This window comes from Terrapene carolina, unplaced genomic scaffold (genome assembly GCF_002925995.2).
Source record: "Terrapene carolina triunguis isolate 2854851 unplaced genomic scaffold, T_m_triunguis-2.0 Scaffold174, whole genome shotgun sequence".
Taxonomy (NCBI): domain Eukaryota; kingdom Metazoa; phylum Chordata; order Testudines; family Emydidae; genus Terrapene; species Terrapene triunguis.
In genome coordinates, this window is record NW_020664525.1 from 1,767,268 (window position 1) to 1,788,187 (window position 20,920).

The 20,920-nt window shown below is 41.6% G+C and overlaps 1 protein-coding gene across 1 annotated transcript in view; it reads right to left on the reverse strand.

Annotated features, from left to right (window-relative positions):
- Window positions 1–11,250: 11,250 nt before the first annotated feature.
- The window catches only part of LOC113406980 (dynein regulatory complex protein 11-like), a 138,274-nt gene continuing 128,604 nt past the window's right edge, over window positions 11,251–20,920 (reverse strand). Inside the window, exons 17-19 of the mRNA XM_029912062.1 lie at window positions 18,647–18,824; window positions 15,446–15,684; window positions 11,251–11,385 (exon numbers count right to left, since the gene is read on the reverse strand). Coding sequence (XP_029767922.1) covers window positions 11,251–11,385; window positions 15,446–15,684; window positions 18,647–18,824 — 552 coding nt within the window. The remainder of the gene's footprint in view (window positions 11,386–15,445; window positions 15,685–18,646; window positions 18,825–20,920) is intronic.

The window sequence follows — 20,920 nt, forward strand, 5'->3', positions numbered from 1 at the left end:
CTCTTTCTGGAAAGCAACTGCAATCACAGATACATTATCTCTAAATTGGTCAGTGAGGAGTCCCAAGAAAAAATATTTCATTTGAAACTTGCAACGATCAAAGGCAAATGTTGGCTCTGGTTATAACAGGAGTTACGTTGTCTGATTAAAGGACTTTGGCACTAAAGACATAACCTGAGAGCTTGACATAAACCAGGCCTCTAATAATACCACATGCTTACATTGTAAAAACATGACTTCATAGTGCTTTTAGCCATCTCCATTTTTAAATAAATGTCTTGTACTTGGATTAGACCAGTGCTTGGAACTTAGGCACTTCGGTGTCCCTGCTTTGCTAATATGATCTGGTATAGTCACTGTTTGTATGTGTTATAAGGATTTCTTCTGTGCTTGACTCAAAGGTCAAATTAAATCCTACAAGCTGTGTCTAAAGCCTAACGTTGGTTCACGGGGCTATTTTGGCTGCATCGTTGACTTTTCTTCAAAAAGCAGCTTTTGCTCAAAAGAGCAATTAGGCTTCTAGCCTAAAGTATATATGTGACGGGTTGCATCACAGAAACCCCCTTGGGAACTGCCATCTGATGCGTTGAGACTACCTCTGAGTCCGTTTTCCCTGCCACCTTGGGACTCCAGAACCCTGCCTTGTTGAGCCAGACATGCTAGCCTGCTGCAAACAGAGACCCAGGTCTGAACCACGTCACCTAAATGCTGCAGGCTTAACTGAAAACAGCTTAAGAAGTGTTCCTGTCTCCAACACGCAGATGCCCAGCTCCCAATGGAGTCCAAATCCCAAATCAATCCGTTTTACCCTGTATAAGGCTTATACAGGATAAACTCATAAATTGTTTGCCCTCTATAACACTGATAGAGAGAGATGCACAGCTGTTTGCCCTCCCTCCCCCAGGTATTAATACAGGGATCTCAAATTCAAATGACCACGAGGGCCACATGAGGACTAGTACATTGGCCCGAGGGCTGCATCACTGACACCCGCCCCGCTGCCCCTGACCCCGCCCCCACTCCACCCCTTCCATGAGGCCCCACCCCTTCCCTGCCTCTTCCCACCCCTTCCCTGCCCCTATTCCAACCCCTTCCCCAAATCCTCGCCCCTGCCCCGCCTCCTACCCTGAGTGCGTGGCTCCCTGTTCCTCCCCTCTCCCTCCTGGAAAATGCTACGCGCTGCCAAACAGCTGTTTGGCAGCGGGAAGCACCTGGAGGTAGGCAGAGGAGCAGAGACACGGTGCTCTTGGAGGGGGAGGGGGAGCGGCAGGTGAGGGGAGCTTGGTGGCCACAGGAAATAACTTGGTGGGGGCGGGGGAGTCACGCGCAGCAAATTGAGACCCCTGAATTAATACATACTCTGGGTTAATTAATAAATAAAAGTGATTTTATTAAATACAAAAAGTAGAATTTAAGTGGTTCCAAGTAATAACAGACAGAACAAAGTAAATTACCAAACAAAAATACAATAAAACACCCAAGTCTAAACCTAATACAGTAAGTCAATGATTACAGATGAAATCTCACCCTCAGGGATGTTCCAGTAAGTTTCTTTTACAGACTAGCCTCCTCTTAGTCTGGGTCCAGCTATCATTCACACCCCCATGGTTACTGTTCTTTGTTCCAGTTTCTTTCAGGTATCCTTTGGGGGTGGTATCCTTTGGGGGTGGAGAGGCTATCTCTTGAGCCAGCTGAAGACAAAATGGAGGGGTTTAAATAGACTCTCTCTTGTGGGTGGACACCCCTCCCTCCCCCTGTGTAGAATCCAGCTACAAAATGGAGTTTTGGAGTCACATGGGCAAGTCACATGTCCATGCATGACTCAGAACTTATAGGTAGCAGCCGTTGTTCACATGCTACCTTGAACATCCTCAGGTAGAATTCTTATGTGGATTGTAGTCTTCCAAGATCCATTGTCGATTAACTGTTTCTTGATTGGGCACTTAACTTGTAAATTCCTTTCTAAAGAAGCTGACCAAATGCCTTACTGAGGCTACTTAAAGTCAAACAAGTACACAGCCAATATTCATAACTTCAAATACAAAAATGATACATACATACAAATAGGATGAATATATTCAGTGGATCATAACCTTTGCAGAGATATATTACATGGCATATGTAGCATAAAACATATTCCAGTTATGTCATATTTACATTCATAAGCATATTTCCATAAAGCAATATGGGGTGCAACGTCACAACATAAAAGTAGGATTGTGCAAAACATCTGCACCAAGCCTGAACCCATGTGTGGTTTTGAAGTTTAATAAATTCTCTGTGTACGGGCAGATTATGTTTGCTTAGCTGAAAAGTCCATGAACTGCCAGCCCCAGCTAATTTTCCTCCCAACATTTGCCCTGCTGGCCCTTTTCCATATAGTCTCAATTTCCTCCTCCCCATCTCACATGAGATTATTTCAAGGAAGCACCCAGCACCATAATATCTTGGCATCAGGGGTGGACTTCTCTGTAGCACTCAGTGTAGGCCTAACTGTCCCTCATTTAATTCAATGGGAGCTTTATTACTAACTTCTATGGGCACAAAGCTAGACTAGCAGTGAGTGCTTTTAAGAACCCCACTCCATGTACATGTGTTGTGGGCACTGTTGGGGCCAGTTCAAGAACAACATATCCAAATGGTTTTAGTTTGTGGAGTATTTTTATTTATTCCTTTCCTAAGGTACTTTTTTCATAAGTGATTTCTGTTTCTTGAAATATGATATTTATTGCTTCACACACATAACAATAACCTACATCCATGCTTTGGGAAGGGTTGATGGAGAACTCGCATGTTAACTTTTGGGAGCAATTGTTCCTGCTGGAAATTAAAGTGCTTTGATGACATATTTGCCATACTCAGACACTTGACAGCAGGAATCCCGCAACTCCCGCCTCTGGTCTTTGCATGTTGACTGTCCATCCACCAGAGCGGTACTTGCATATCTCCTCACGATCACTGCAAAACAGTGCCACCACTTCAAAGCAGACTGTGTGCATATTATGCTTAACTCTCAAAGGATTACACATCCTTTTTTGGTTTTGCTTTTTAGGCCTGGTCTACCCAGCTTGTGACGATATAACTATTTTGGTTGGTGGTGTGATTTATTTTACCAGTAGTTATACTGGTATAAATGTGGTTATCCCAGTATAGCTGATTTCCCTATGGGAATAAGTTATACTGGTATTATTGAGCCCACACAAGCGGCGGGGGCTGATGGGCCTGATAATGAGATTTTAACCATTCATATAAAGATTGCTGGTTCAAATCCAGCCTAAAGCACTAGTGACTTAGAGATTTTACTGGCTGGAAGTGCTCAGGTTATACCATTTTAACAATACCCTCTTTTTTGGTATCGAAGTTAGTTGTCCAAAACTTCAGAGCAACAGCAAAATGCCAGTCCAGTTAAAGCAGTACAACTTGTGAATAAATAAGACAGATTGAAACCTGGCATTTTTCCTTAGTACATTTAATAGGTTGAAAAATACTCTAGGTACTTTCCATATCTGAGGGTATTTACAAACAATAAATTCTTGTAAACAGTGAAAGGTCTTATCTGGGCCTGCAAGTGCCAAAAGGCTCTGTTAGACTTAGGTTTAGAAACTACTGCAAAGGCCACAATCATCTTTTCAATGTTTTAATTCCCCCCTATATTTTGTTCTAGAGTAATAAATGTTGGATGGAAATTAATGAGTGAATATAAACGATTTATTTGTAGCTCTCACGCGCAATAATACATGTCGTTGGCTTTCCCAGCTCTAAGAAATTGATTTAGTTTACTATTATCTAATTGTAATCTAATTATCTAATCTAATCAATTATCTCATTATAATCCTTTGTAGGAATTTTATTTCTAAAATGCAAACCATGAATTTACCAGCCCGGAGAATGAGCTCATGCATTTGTTATCTGAGACCATTTCTTGTTTTTTAAGGTGACATTTGTTTTTTTGGTATTGAGGTTATTTGCCTAAAACTTTCAGTGCAACGGCAAAATAGTTTCAGCTTCTTATCTGTCCTTTTCCCAAATACTACTGGTAAATGATACGTGTCGTTTTAGGCTTATCAATCAAGTTTGTAAGTGCCTCAGCTTAAATAAAAACACATTGCATTATTGTAACAGAAACAAATCTAAAACATTTTGTAATTTGTACTGGCCCTTTTATCCAAAGACCTCCAAAATGCTGTACAGACACTAGCTAAACCTCACAACACCCCTGTGAGATAAGTTAGAAGTAGAGCTATTTCACACACAGATAAGTTGAAGCACAGATACTTAGACCCTACAGTTCATTAGTTTTGGGGGGCTTAGTTTTTGATGCACAGTTTAAACATCTAGGAGTCTCCACCTGGGCACCGAAATTAATGGGCTCCTTTGAAAATTGGAGCTAAAGCTATGTTTAAAACCCTGTGAAAATATGAAGGGCCAGTGCAGAGTCCTTTGTGCCCATTGGGGTAGAACTGTCCAATTCTGCTCCCTACTCATGACGGAACCTTAATGGCACAGAGGTATCCTGAAAATTTCAAAGCAAGTTTTTCATCTGATGAGATTGACCGCTAAAGGATTACAGAAGAAATAGGACGGAAATATGAACATTGAAAAAAAGTCATATCATATGTAGTTCTCCTGGGTTTGTAGAAAGCAATTAAGCCAATTAATTTATTGGTAAATTATCTTATGATGAATTACAGAATAACTGCAATGAAACTCTGACACTCACATTAATACCAAATTAGTTACTGTATTATGACTGTTCTTACAATGAATGCCCAGTAATTTAATAATAATGGGACACTTAAATAATTTAACCAATAATTCTGTAGCTCACTCACATATATAAACGAGCGTGACAGCTTCCTTTCGCTGCGTTGCTGGTGCTCTTGGATTAGCTTCCTGGCAACGCAGAGAACAATTCTGGCAGCCAGACAGCTCCACGCATGTGCACTGGGATTCCGCTGGGAGTAGTAAAATAGAGAAATCAGCAGGAGATTGGGTTACGCTGGGCCCCCTTCAGAAGACACTTCACTGATTTCCTCTACGCTGTTGCAAACTGGTATTGCTATAAGAAATGTACCTGTTCTGCTGGGACTTTTCAAGATGAGGGATTCCCCTCCCTGCAAACTCTGGATTATTTTGGAGCCATGGCTCCATTTGCCATAAATGCACAATGTCAAAAGACATGGTATGTTAGAATGAGATGGGGAGCCCAGCTACCATGCTGTCCATTATAAATATTTGCTGTATTGCAAGCTGTGGCAACTGTTATAAACAGCCTTTCCCTACAGGCAAGCCCTGCTGGGGTCCCGGCCATGACTGTGGGGTCCTAGATGCTACTGCAATACAAACAATAATAAGTTATGGTTTAGGGAATCAACCGACTGTATTATTAACTACAGTATTTTAGTGACCAGTAAATCAGACCCGGTATGTTGCAAACGTTGGCCATTGTATTTATTGGTCTGCTCTGGGTAAGCCCTGCTGGCTTCACAGTACTCTCACTGAGTAGCAATACCCATTTCTGCAGGGGCCATAGTGTAGATATGTCTTCACTGCACAGTTCACCCTGGCTCTTACCTGAGTTTTAGACACTATCCCTCCTCACCATCCACACAGAGAAAACTCTGACCTCAGTTTGGAGGTGCTTTAACCTCGGGCGAACTGCCCTGGCTGTTGGTACAGGTTAGAACCAGGTGTTACTCCAGTGCTGATAATCCTCCAATGCCTTCCCAGAATTCTCCCAAAGGACAGACATTGACTGGGAAAGAATCCTAAAGCATCTCAGCACAAAGAACCATGGGATATGCCTCCAGACACACCCAGCTGGGGGCAGAAACGGGGCGCAGTAATGCAGGTGTAGCTTTGTTACTGGAAACACTATTTCAGTAGAAGGGTGGTGAAGCACTGGAATGGGTTACCTAGGGAGGTGGTGGAATCTCCTTCCTTAGATGTTTTTAAGGCCTGGCTTGACAAAGCCCTGGCTGGGATGATTTAGTTGGGGTTGGTCCTGCTTTGAGCAGGGGATTGGACTAGATGCCCTCCTGAGGTCCCTTCCAACCCTAATCTTCTATGATTCTAACACTCACATCCAGGCCAGGCTAACCTGGGTGCTCAGAACCAGGAACCAGTCACCCAGGTTAACTGAGCAGTAGAGTTCCCCAGAGTTCTCAGCATTTCTCCTAACTGCTCTTGTAAATAACTGTACTATCAGAGTGTGGTAACAGGAAGACTTAAAAAGAGGTAGGAGTCTAATTACACTGTATCTGGTATACAGCTTAGAAGTAATCCACCCTGTAATTGTTGCAAATACGTAAGACTCACAGAACACCTTTAGCAGCAATACTTTCCCGAGCATTATTAGCCTCACAGTGGGACCTAATGCTCGAGAATCAACTGGGGCCACTTAATTACATAGTTCAATCATTAACGCTGAAATTACAGTGAGTGCTGCCCCTGCTTGACGCAAGGGTTTTATTTTCAAATAGCTACACATTCCCTGATAATAATTATACCTTGTACTTAAATAGCAATAAAATTGCTCCCTACTTTTTTTAAAGACTGGCGCTCTTTGGAGGTGGTGTAGGTATACATCTCCACACACCAAAGCAACCTGGCGGTTTTGTGCCATTCTGGCAATGCAAGTCAGCTGTAAACCCCGCTTAACCAGCCAGTGAAACTGTCCCCTAATGTTCTTTTTTGCTACATAGATATGCCAATTGTGGTTTCCAAGTCCCAGTCCTATTAATATCCACGTAGAATCCAGCTTTGTGGCTTACAAGGGCAGAGCCAGGAGACCACCACTGTGATAGTCAGTTGAAGGATAAATTGAGAAGAAATGGAAACATTTAATTACTTCTATAACATGGAAGAACACATGGAAAAAACTTGGAAGTCAAATTCTCTCCTGTCATGCACGTCAGTGCAGGCATGTGAGTGGGCGTGAGATGCTCCACACCTCTGCGTACGTGGTTAGAAATGGAGCAATATGCCAAGGGAGACGTACACTATGCCAGTCATGTTGGATGGAATCCAGGGAGCTACTTGGTTGCTTAAACCCCACCGTGGTCCACACAACTCCACGGACCCCTGTAAGCACCTCTCAGGAGAGAGCTCTAACCACTGGACTAGAGAGTCATTCTGTGTCTGGCCCAATCACCCTGTCTTGATTTATCCACAGTGGAACAGCTTCCACAGGAGAGACCGAGAGAGACCCCCACGTCAGACTGTCCTGTAGCTCAGTGGTTAGAGCACGTTCCTGAGAGGTGGGAGACCCCCGTTCAAATCCTTTCTCCCCTGTCTGCCAGGAAGGGAGAATCTGAGCCTGGTTTGCTCACCTCCCAGGTGAGCGCTCAAACCAGCGGGCTAAAAGTTATTAAGTTGGCAGTGGCACCACCACCTTCTCCTCCAGCCATTTTGTGTAGTGGGGCAGGCACCTAATTCATTCCTGCAAGAAATTAGGTACCGAAGACAGGATCATGGGTTCCTGTTTGTGGATTGCTAGCAGAGCTAGGCACTTCCCTGCATCCTGGACTGAGGCCCCTATCACTGAGAAAGGGCAGGGCTTGGCATACTGGGGTCTCCCACTGGCTAGCTTAGACAGGGAGCTGCCTAGTGTGCTGGCTTTTGTGGATCCCATTCTTAGGTGCCCATCTCTTCCCATTCATTGTACAGGGAGCCTAGATGCCTAACTCAGGTTTTGTGTATTTCAGTGTTGTTCCTGTGATAGTTTAGCTGCCTAAACGTTAAGTGTTGTGATGCTGGGTGGTGCAATGCCAAAGTCCCTTCCTGGATTCCACCCATTGTTAATCTAGTTTTTAGATGAATAATACTATTTAACCTCCTTGAATGTTATATAATGGCTTTTCTTATGTCCAACCTAATCTTATTTTTATCAGTTCATATCCTGCAATCAGTAATTCCCTAGCCACCCTGTTGAAGTTGACTGTAACTATTATGTGTAAGAAGTCAGTGGGGCTGAGGGCAGAATTTGTCCAAATTAGTTTTCCTGCTGACTGTAGAGACTACAAAAGGTTAATACAAAGATGAGCAATATTATTTTTAGAGTCTGGAACTCTTTGAGAAGGATAATTGGAGATTTTTTTATTTGGAATATGTTAAGATCAGGATGCCTGAATTTGTAAAGCTACCAACAGGCTGCAGCCAAGCGTCTGTAAAAAATTACACCAAATTTTGTAGCTGTTCTGTGCAAGTGATTAAATACAGGCCACTGTTCATGCTCATAGAATCTCATTGTTCACTACTTGTCAAGACTCTAGCAGCCAGGGGACTAATTACCAATGGGATTCCAACTGCTACTGATGGGGTGGGAAAAAAGAAGCCTGCACAAAGAAAGATCTTGCTTTTTGCTCTAAAAATTGTCAGGCTCAGATGGATTTCTATTGGGAATTATTTCATTTCCATTGAATGCAAGTACTGTTGTAGGACGGATGAGTCAGTGCATAGGGTGGTGAACTGGGCCTCAGAAAACATGGGTTCCATTTCCAGCTGTGCCACAAAATTCTTGTGGGACCTTGGGTACGTCATGCAATCTTCCCTATGTCTCAATGCCCATTGGTAAAACTGGGGGATACTTCCTCACAGGGGTGAGGAGGATAAGAATACATGACTGATGGGAGTTGCTCAGGGACTGTAGTGGTTAGGGCCCAAAGAGGCCTATTTTTGAGGTATCACCACCTGTAGTAGTGAGTCAACGTGCCCTTTCCCCCTGGGAAGTAGCAGAAAAGAGAGGGTTTATTAAACCAGAATCAACTAGTTCTTCCCACTGTGCTCAGGGATAAGGTTCCCAAGGTCCTCCTATATGCAGTTAATCTCTCACATAAGCTTTTTTAGACTTATTTTTCCTTGCCCAGGTTTCTCTTCCAAGCTAGTATCACCTTCAGTACCAACACCCTTTCTAGAACTAACTGTGATGTAAGAGAGTATGCCTTTTATAGGGCCTCAGACTCCTCCCCTTCCCAGTATGTTTTGTTAAGAGGAGCTTGACAAGCAGGCTTTTCTTTCCCTTGGTCTTTCAATAGGACACACCTGTTTGGCAGCATAATCTGACCATTTTCTAGGTAAGAACAAACCTCTCAAGATTTATTTCTGGGTCTTTTTTTCCTGAAACCACTGTGCTCTGGTGTGGAAAACTGGGGAGAAAGGGAAGCCCTGACCTGACCCACCTTTCTCGCAGGACTTTAGCTTTGGGATCTAAACAAACCAAACAGAAGAATACAGGCAGTTTGTTTGAAAAAATTATCTTTTTTTTCCTCTGAGGCCCCTTCCCAGTGACTCTGTCACACAAGAATTAGAACAGCGGTGAATTGGTAGCCAGAGGAGGGCATGGGACACGGGAGTACTATGGTCTCATTGGACTGCCCTACCTAAAAGTGAGATGATGCAGGCTTCATTAGATGAAACTGCTGGCCGGCCTTCTAGAGTAATCCCGTGTAGCATGTGTTACAGTATTCTAGCCTTGCGAAAACAAAGGTATGTATAGGCACTATGATACCATGGTGATGATGAGCATTGTCTATAAACTTAAATACTATGATCGAATACACATTATGAAGCCCACACTGAAAGGAAAGGCTGCAATCACTTGGCTAGTTAGAGATGAAAGCAAGTATTATCTGGAAATTTAGGCGCACACGTGAGTCCTATTAGACCTCCAGGTTTGTGAGCTAACTAGACAACAAGCAGCCATATTCCCTCTACTGAGGTGCAGTGTAACGTTTTTCATTTCCTCAATGTTTATTCCTCCCACCAAGCACCAGGACTGTGAGCTGGCAAGCTGTCGTAGAGGTTCCAGTCTTTGATAGATGTTGGGTAAAAGACCTCTGGAGGTATCACTGGCATACTGATGATACTGTACCCAGTAGTGGCTCTGGCTCGCAATCCCCTCCAAAGGCGTTAGAGGGGGGCAGCCTTGGAATTTGACTACTCTGTTGATCAAGTCATATTCAGTGCGTGATTCATTTAAGGATTTTTTTCTGTCAATTCCCTAAACAAGTTACTCGTGAATAAATGCTTTCATTATTTGACTCGCTGCACTCTAGCTGTTAAACAAGAAGGACAACAATAGCAAATGCCCAAGGGAACCAACAATTAGAGGGCTGTCTGTGAGAAGCCTCTGGGGTCTCCCTGAAAGGAAGAGACGAGGCCATTTGAAGCTTCAGGTTCTGCTGCTACAAGCTTATACATACACAAACCACGACCCCAATCCTGCAAAGACTGAAGTGCATGAACGATGTCAGACATATGAGAAGTCCCACTGAAGTCAATGGATCTGTTACATTGAAGTCAATGGAATTGCTCGGGTGCATAATGTAAGTCTTTGCAGAATGAGGGCTATAAGGTGTGCATATTTTTGAAAAGCTTAGTACAGGTCAGGCCAAATTTAGCCTAAAACCTAGGACCAATGGAAGTATTTCCATGGTTTCTTAAAGTTCCAATCTTTTTTTTTTTTTTTAAATATTCTTACTGTGTTAGCAACCTGAATATTGAAGCACTGTGGTTTGAGCTAGTCAAATATCACCAAACAGTATTCACAAACGCTCTTTGAAATAAACGCCATCCAAGTGAATTTCCTCTGTGTATGAGCTAACATTTGTATCTGTGAATGTTTGTGCATGGTGACATTTGTAGAAAGATAAAGTGCTGCGCTGGTCCTCATGTGAATATGTACATGCTTCTGTAACTAAATGTTGGTCAGCCTATGGTAGCCTACATTAAGTGCTTGGTAACAGCCCGTGGTCAGAGAAAAATTAAAAAGAGCCTTTATAACTGTTTTATTGGGAATTAGAATACACTAGACATGCAGGTATGGAAAGCAGTTAGTTTTACAAAGCATCTAGGTTAATAACATAAAAATAAATAATTAAAGGCTCTTAACACGACATCAGTTTTTAAGCAAAATTCCTCATTGAAATCAATAAGGAGTTTTGCCTAAAAACTTGATGGTATGATATAGTCCTAAGTAATTCTTAAAAAACTCTTTAGAATAAATGATGCTTGAGAAAGTCAGTGGTCATTAGCTCTTAATCTTGTAGGAGTTAAATGTCACACTGGTGTCTCGTCCTATTTGCAACTTTTTTTTTTTTCATGGAAAACACTTAGAAATATAGCCTTCCTCCGGAGCTGGCCACAGATTTTTGTGTATGTTGTCTCTAATGTCCTCATCCCTCTTCAGAGAAATGGATCAATACGCTTCTTGTGATGTATTCCCAGATGAGATCTCCTCAAGGAAATAAATTACTTTTTCTTCTTTTTCCCTTTCTTTCCTCCCTTCTTTTTCCCTTTATCCTTTCCTTTTCCTTTTCCTACTTCCTCACCTTCCATCAGTGCTCTGGCTCGTGCTTTCCCCAGAGGTGTCTTGGCATACCAAATCTGGAGAATCAAATACGTGGTGAGAGGGGAGGAAAAAAAGCATGAAAGAACATTTAAGTAACTTTTGCATGTGTGATGAAGTGTTCCTAACAAAAACCTTACAATTCTGGTTGGCTTGTGGAGAAGCTGAAACAAGATCCTTAGACCTCTTGAGAACACCATTATAACAAGAAGTGTAGCAATCATCTGCTTTCGGAGTCCCTCATTAACATGAACACTTAGCGGTGCCACTTGTGTTGCTATAGTTATGGGAGTGTTAGAACTTCATGATCAACCCTATTTCCAAGGGTATGTAGCTCTTGTCAAAATTACCTCTGATCTGCAACTTGGCAGTATAAAGAGCATATTTTTTGGTAGTTCTCGAAATCTGTTCAGTTGTTTTTAATTTCAGTGGGAAAGTTAAATCATAATTTTTCAAAAGCTGTTTATTGGTTTCATGTGCTTGTTCATAGTTCTGTGTCTTGTAAATGGTTTTGTTTTGGTTGCTTTGCAAATTTGCAAAGCTCTTGGACTGTAATGGCAACCAGACCTCTCTGGGATATGTTAAAATAATTTAAAATGGCTGAATTGGTAATATTTGAAAATCACTTGTGCATAGGAAATAACCTTTTCCCAAACTTGAAGTGTGCGTGTCTGTATTAACAATGTCATGGTCCATTCTGCAGCTCAAGATGCGACTAGATATTGATGTGCATGATGAAAAAGCTATTAACTATGTTCATCTCTTTTGTTATGCCAGGAATGAATTTGGTTTTTTCCCTCTCAGAAGCCTAAGGACCAGTATCCTGATGTCTTGACTTCTGCCTCTCGCCTCAGAATCCTACTTAGGTCAACTCCCATCTCTCTCTACTCCTCTCCATCCACACTTACACCTACACTATCTCCATTCACAATGATGTTCACTCTGTTGGGGCTTGTAGTGTCTTGTGGATTAAATGCCTTAAACAGGTAAACAAAATGCATCAGTAGCAAAATGGCCAACTGGCTGTGGAACAGCTATAATATTGTGATGCACAATCTAACTATTCTGATTTAACTGAATACATATTCTTCAAACCTCTCTATCTTACCCCCTCTGCTAACTCTGCAGTATACAAAATCTCACCCAAAACTAGGTAGGTTTGAATAATTAGGCTGTACTTTACTGTACTGGGGGTGAGGGCGGGGCAGAAAGGTCTAGTGATGGTGCACATATATTGTGGGCTAGTACAAACTTTTGAAGGGTTGCACCTTGAAACTGTCGGGCTGTTAGACATCTCTGAAGAAATTCTGCATGGTGATGGAACTCTTAGGAACAGCTTATTAAGGACTAACTAAACAATGTGGCAGCACGTGGTAAATGTGAGGGAATATTGAGACCTACTCCAACCCGCTCTCCATATTGCTAGCAAAGGCCTTGCCTTATGTGGCAGGGTGGGGTTAATGATTTCCAGTGTCATAGAATCATAGAATATTAGGGTTGGCAGAGACCTCAGGAGGTCATCTAGTCCAACCTCCTGCTCAAAGCGGGACCAACACCAACTGCTGTTGGTGTCATCTGTTGTTTCCTTTTCCTTACTTTTGTATATTCAGTTTAATTAAATTATTAACCTATTTACTGGCATGTCCCCATGACAGTTTCTTCACAGATTCTGCAACTAGTGGAACTGCTCCAAGATATTACTGAAGCCAACCGCTTAGCAAGAATCCAAACTAGATTAGATTTTCTCTAATGAATAATAGGATACACAGTTAGGTTTCTGTAAAAAGCAACAGAGGGTCCTGTGGCACCTTTAAGACTAACAGAAGTATCGGGAGCATAAGCTTTCGTGGGTAAGAACCTCACTTCTTCAGATGCAAGTAATGGAAATCTCCAGAGGCAGGTATAAATCAGTATGGAGATAACGAGGTTAGTTCAGTCAGGGAGGGTGAGGTGCTCTGCTAGCAGTTGAGGTGTGAACACCAAGGGAGGAGAAACTGCTTCTGTAGTTGGATAGCCATTCACAGTCTTTGTTTAATCCTGATCTGATGGTGTCAAATTTGCAAAAGGTTTCTGTTTATAAGAGATTTGAACCCTGAAGTTTCAGGGCATAAGCCAACAAATGATTTCCTTGAGTTAAGAAAGAACTTTCCCTGGGGGCATGCTGATCTATAATTATCAGTATAGGTTTTCTTGCACCTTTCTCTGAAGTATCTTGTACTGACTACTGTCCAGGAGAGGATGTTGGATCATTGGTTGATCCAATAAGGTGATCTGTTTGTTTCTACTTAACTATTTTGTATCAAACAGGTGCAGTAACTAGGTCACTTTTTAAATGGGTGTATCTAACTGAATTTAAGAAATCCTATTATCACCATTTCCCATTATTTATATTCATTTTGGGAACAGTGGCAGAACATAACCACATGTCAAATGGGGAGATTCATGTTCAGAGTGAATAGAAATCAAAGATTCATCAGTGTACTAATCCTCACTTTGAATACTGCTTTAAGTTTTAGTCACTTCACTTCAAAAAGGACAAAGCAACACAAAAGGTCCAGCAAAGAGCAATGAAAATGATTAGAGGCTCAGGGGACAGCCGCTTCCATGTGAGGAGAGATTAAAAGACTTGAATTAATTAATGTGAAAAAGAAAGCGAAGAGTGATCTCTGAATGTTACAGTGAAGGCCATTTTGGCAATCAGTTCCTCTGTGCCATGACACAAGAACACTACCTGACATTTAAAGGAAACAGATTTAAAACAGGTAAAAGGAAATACATTTGAAAGAAGGATATAGTTAATGCAAAGAAATCATGGCCACAGGATAGTGAGGGAAATATTTTAGCTAGATTCAAAATTATTTGATTGCTGTCAGCGTACTTTGTGCTGTGCAGTTATGTTTATAGGAATAACATCTGCTGTTTCACTAGCTCAGGCCTGGTCTACACGACGAGGTGCGGAGGGATCGATCTAAGTTACGCAACTTCAGCTACGTGAATAACATAGCTGAAGTCGACGTACTTAGATCTACTCACCGCGGTGTCTTCACTGTGGTAAGTTGACAGCTGACGCTTCCCCATCGACTCTGCTTCCGCTTCTCACTCTGGTGGAGTACCGGAGTCGACAGGAGAGTGCTTGGCGGTCGATTTATCGCGTCTAGAGTAGACGCGATAAATCGACCCCCGCTGGATCGATCAGTGCCCGTCGATCCAGCGGGTAATGTAGACAAGCCCTCAGTTAAAAAGTAACAACAAATATCAGGCCTCACATTTCAGGGCATAAGTGGATTGCTTCTTGGAGTTGGGAATGAATTTTTCCTGCTGTGATACAACACTGAAATATTAATCACACCTTGAGGTAAGATACTGGACAGATAGTAAGGGTGAGCAAAAAGACTAAAATACCAAATAATACAAGTACTGACCATATTCATAGAGCCAAATGTTTCTGAATAGAAATTGGAGACTGTTCAACTGACTGGGGGAATGTGTGCACCAAGCTGAGATTAGACGTTGGAGAGAGATGTAAATGTCTCATGAGAGCAACCAGCCAACCAGTGGCTGGGTTTAGACTCAGGTGATTGATGATCAGTGATTCAGTCATTTTTGTGTGTCGAAGTTGCTGGCAACTCTATACTGCTTGTTGCTGGAGAAGTAAAGAAAGAAAATCAGAGTGCAGCACTGACAGCTGTTAAAAGTTCCCTCTTCTGGCCTACATAATATTTGATTGTGTGTATGTAGGAGAAATGAGGCAGAGAGGGGCACTTACACTCTGCTATTGGTTGCAGTGTAAGGGCCCTGTCTGGAACGGTGCGAGGTACTCTCAACATCCATTGCCTTCACCTTTGCTCAGTATGTGGTAGGGCTCTTGTACAGCGGAGAGGACAGCATGAGCAATTAGCAGACACAATGGCTCTAACCCAGTGAGACACTCGGCACCAATCCCATTCAGGTGCAGACAAGTTCTAAGATGCAGCTTACTACAACTAGTCTGTAGCAGGTCATATTTGGTTGTAGTTAGAGGACACACCTGTGGGAGGTGAGTGAGAACACTGAAAGGGAGAGTGAAAGGAGCATTGTTTACGTAGATGTTAATTTCACCTTATACGTTTCTTCTTCCTCTTTGTATACTGGGTCCTGCCTGGCCAGGGAACTCAGGAACTCAGCAGCTGTCAGTGGCTTGTTAGTCATCTGCCTGAGGCGTCGTTCACTGAGGACAGTTTGCACTGCATAAACGATGTGTCCCTGGGTGAAACCATCAGAAACCTTTGCTAGGCAACTTATGCTCAATGATTTGGTGACAGCCCCTCCATTCTGTAGGATGATGTGTTTCCATAAGACTGTTCATCACCAACAGGAGAGGGAAGAGAAACCCAAAAACATGTATTAAGGAGTTGGAAAAGCAATCTGAGTGACCTGGCCACAAAAATATCATAATAAATAAGACAAACATCCTTCACCCTTTGCACGGTAACGCATATATCCCAAAGTCATGCTGATTACAAGCCTTATACCACCATAGATTCCACAGATTCTTAAACATGTCTCCCTAGAAAGTCTTTTAAAAAATACTTTCTTTGACTGAAAAGTAAAACAAGTGAAAATAGTGACAGACAAATTGCATATAGAGGATTGAAATTGTAGTAGTGTAGTATGGTAGTGCAGTTTGTGCCACATGAGTGATCTGTGTTTGAAGACACAGTACATGGCATAATAATATGCGTGGAGAGAGTTACAGTTATGAGACTGTTGCAGCATCTAGTAATGGTCTTTGTGTAAGAGAAAAACTGCTTCACCTTTCCTTCTATTGTAATGCAGATATTATGGACTTTTAATCATAACCACTGACTTCGTTTTTCATTGTAGAAAACAGTGTTCTTCAACTTGATTTATACCTACTCTCAATAACTATTGGCTGAATCACTGATTCATAATAGGGAAATTGATACATGCAGCGGTGAACATTTATTTTGTGTTTCCGTGTGTTGTGCAGCGTAGCTTCCACTGCAGGCGAGGATCATGGATAAGAAGAGAAACTGATGCACATCATGACTAATATCAGATCTTCAGATGTAATGACTGCCATTGTGTGTTTGCTGTACCCCTACGGGGTATAAATGAAAGATCTTGTACTGTAGAAAAGTAGAAGGGCTACAGGCTACATGTGAAAATTGGGCATCTGTAGTTATGAATGTCTGGTGTTTTAAGGCTGTTAGAAATCAGCTACAAAAATTCGATTGGACTCTCAAACTGGGGGACTGGCCATGATAGGTGTTGAGTTCCTCATGCAAAGGAGTCTTGGTGCCAAACACCCTTAAAAACACTTTAGAATGTGGCAAGATTTCCTACAGTTTGTCAGTCTGATCTCAAGAATAAACTTACTGTTTGGTGAAAATGTGGGTGATAATTTTAAAGGGGCAGTGTTAAATAATTAAGGCCCAAATTTTAGCTACCTTAAAATTTAGATGGTGGTGACTTTTCTTTGCATGCTAAGATTAATGATTTAATCCCTTTTGGTTATAACTCTCCTTTGGATTCTAAATTAATGATGAGTAAAACCCATAAAATGGCGGTTAAGCCCCCAGCGGCTTATCTGAACTATTCAAACTAACTTTCTTCCCTCTCCCTTCTCCACATCCTAGCCATGTCTCACTCCCCTAACTTAAGAAGAGCCTTATCTGTTATCAACTTGTCAGGGCTGCAGCATGCGTGTCCTACTGTTTTTATACAGTCTGGTCCTGTCTAGAGGCCAGTGTTCAATCTGCACTATGGAAATGATGGCATGTGGGACAGAGTTGCAACAGACTAGCCCTTAACACAGTTAAAAAATTGCTGTTTCGTGCACCAAACTGCGGTGAGCAAGCTTCTGAATGGTGGTACAACACTGGGCTTCACAGAGTTGTTGTATGAGTTGGTAATTTGGTAAATGTATGATGCAGTCCTGTGTACTTTGTTTGTGGCACAATCATGTTGTAAACGAGTGCCCCAACATGACTAATTGTGGTACAGCTGGGACTTAAGTGGTTTGTTTTAATTCTGTTTTAATTCTGCCTGGGACTTCCACCACAAGTGATAAAATAGTATGAAGAAAGTCTGTTGTCTTAGCAATTGTGAGCAGCTGAGGTGTTTATGTTAACAGCCCCTGGCTCAGATAGGAGGGGATTGGTGGCAGGATATCCTCAGTGAGGAGTCTGATGAAAGATCCTTAGTTTTAGTCCTCTAGTTCACCACAGCACCTCATTCCAGACTTTTTCAGGAGCACGAAGGGGGACTGATTGGTCTATTAAGTTCCCTGGGGTCTGTAATTCAACCCAAATTGACCTAAATTAACCTAAATAGCCCTTGTGGTTTTGAAAGTCACCAAGTCTGGGCTCTTCTGAACCATGGGGAAGTGATTTCAAAAGATGAAAACACATAATTGAGAATGCTCTGCTACCAGCCCCTTCCCATTCCAATCAGGCAGCTATCCACTTACGTGCCTCAGCTGCTCACAGCTGTGCCAAGATATCAAAGGAAGAGAGGTGATCTTACCAATAGCTAGTGGGACTTAGGAGTGAATGTTGGGGAGCAGATTGCTGTGGAGTTTGGCAAGTCTTTTAAAATGTCTGTTTGATTCTTGTTTGTGGTTTTAAATTATGTGAGTGCTCACAGAATTGATAGCCACAATGTATGACTATGAATGGGTAAATAACAAGCAACTCCAGGAAATTCACTGTTGAAGATAATACATGGGCTTAAATCTTAATGGTGACTTTTCTGGCATCTGCCAACTTTGCCTTGGAATCTTAAAGTTGATCTATAAACCTAAAGAAAAGGATTTTTGATAGTGATAACCCAATCTTCCAAAAATGAAACGGTTTATGAATAGGACCTAAATTATGTTCTTTAAAATGTGGAACCCAGTTAGAAATAACAGCCGGTCAGACTCTACTTCCTGTAAAAAGTTGGGTTAAAATAAAAATGAGCACCCAGATGGGTTCTTGTCATTTATAGAGCCAAAAATAATAGTCCAAGTCCAGATTCAATGTATCTTAAACCTAAATACATAAAATGAAGTACAGCCACCGGAGAACAAAACTTTTTTCTTCATTTTTATGAGACTGATATATTTTAGCTTGTCTTATACCATAATGTTAACTGAAAATCTCAGGTGCCTAGGCGCACACAGTGTATGAGTTCAGATTAAATCATATTTTTGACAATAGCCAGATAAAGGCATCCCTCCTGTGGCATGTTATTGCTTTAGCATGTTTTCATATAAACAGCTGATCTTGATCTGCCATGATGATTTAATATACTTGCCAAATCTTGAAGCATAGTCTGGCCTGGGAATCAGAAGGATTTTTTTGTAAACTCTGCAGAAAGGTCGGAGGTCGGCATCAAAGGGACGTTGGGTAGTCCCCACAACCAGGACTCTGTCCTCTGCTTTCAAACTCTTCAGGATTTTGGGGAGATTCTTTTTCAGACGTTTAGGTTCCATCTTCAGGAGCAGATATATATATATATATATATGGGAAAAAAGTGAAATCTTAGCACCCATCCTTTAGAGTTAGGCAGGTGAAATAACTGTCCTAAAATAACACCTTCTGAATGCTCTATATAAAGAAAGCTTTATGGCTCTCTGTTGTCAGAGGTACACTTACATTTACACTTAGTGTAAAGAGAAGAGATACTCAGCATAAGTGGGACTAAGTTAAGATTTTGCCTCCTGGGTCAAGTCTGGCTATTGCAGGTTGAGTCAGCACTTAATTTCTATTATGAATTTGTGACTCTTTTGACTTCCAGTGTTTCCCTGTTTCATCTGCAGGCACTGACTAACTGAAAGGCAGGAAGGAAGCTAGCTCTTTTATTATTATTTTTTTTAAATCTCTTAAAATCAGCTGGATAATATCAGTGTACTTGGTTAATTTCAATACCAAGAAAACTGCTAGGATTTGTAATGTTTGCTCTGGTATCTTGGAGATCTAGATTTACAAACAAGCAGCTGTGTTTTCAACGAGATAAGAGGGTTCCTCACATTCTGCCATGGTTTTAGCTTAGCAAGGCTCCAAGTTCATAAACTTAAAGACTTGGCTGTGTAAACTTAGTACTTATTTATTTGCAATAGTTTGCAGTCATATTTCATCATAGATATTATATCACTAATGAGCAGGGCCCTGCAGAGTTTATATGTTGCTGTGGTCTTACTGTATCTTTAAAATTCATAAACTGATGCATGTAGACACAAAATAATCAGCTCTGCAAAGCAATGGATTGGGGTAAACATTTTAAAAGGGCCTAAGTGATTTGAGAGGCTAAGTTCTATTTTCAAAAGACACTTAGGGCCCACTGTTTAAAGGTATTTAAGCACCCAAAGGGATTTTCAAAAGCACTTTGACCTCAATGGGTGTTCTGCACCAATGAGAGTTTGGTGCTTAGATACTTTTGAAAATCACATTAGGTGCCTAAATACCTTTAAAAATCTGGCCTCTAGGCATTGGGAGCCCAAATCTATTGAAAGTCAATGGGTCTTAGGCTCCCAAGTCACTTTTGGGTCTTTTGAACATTTTACTTTGTCTCCTTGTTTTTACTGTATGTCAGGCTGCAACATGGGACATCTTCACTTAGCTCTGGACTCAGCCTTCCGTAGTGCAAATATAGAGGAGACTATGTACTCCGAGGTACCTGAGTTTCAAGGATGGACTATATCCTGCCCTGTGAATGCCCTTGCCAGGCAAAGGTTTTCATCTGCTTGTACCAGCAGTTGCTGAAAGGAGGGAAGTGCCTATTCTTTGGATTAAAGAGTACAAAGGAGGAGAAATTAGAAATGAAAGAAAACTCCGAACAATCAAGGGGAAGAGGAAATATCATTTTCCTCTAGTTTAGTTAGATAAAATATATATATTCTCTCTTTTTCTAAGTCATTCTTCAAAGTCACACTGAGAGTCTAAACAACGAGGAGTCCTTGTGGCACCTTAGAGACTAACAAATTTACTTGGGCATAAGCTTTCGTGGGCTAAAACCCATTTCATCCGATGCATGGAGTGGAAAATACAGTAGAGAGGTATAAATACACAGCATATGAAAAGATGGGAATTGCCTTACCAAGTGGGGGGTCAGTGCTAATGAGCCAATTCAATTAAGGTGGAAGAGCCTTATCTGTTATCAACTTGTCAGGGCTGCAGCATGCGTGTCCTACTGTTGCTTAATAATATTAGAACTGAAGTGTTAGTGGGCAACAGTTTAGTGGTCTGAAATAAGGACTTCAAACAACAACCTCCTGAGTTCTTTACCCCAGCTTTGCCACTGATTAGTTAGGTAGCCTTTGGTGAGAGATTTTACTTCTCTGGCCCTGTTCATACTAGTCAGAGTATCACTGAAAGCACTTCTTAAAATAAAAGTTTGTGCTACCAGTGAGGACTGGCTCCACACAGTTGTGTTAAAAAGGGTTTGTAGCCAGTTCACACTAGCTGCACAACTGCCCAATATTTAGGGAGACATTTGGATTTTTACTTGCCTATCTTATAAGGATGTTGGAAGGAGTCCTCAATGTGAGTAAAGTGTTTTGAAAATGAAAACTGTTATTTGAGAGAATTA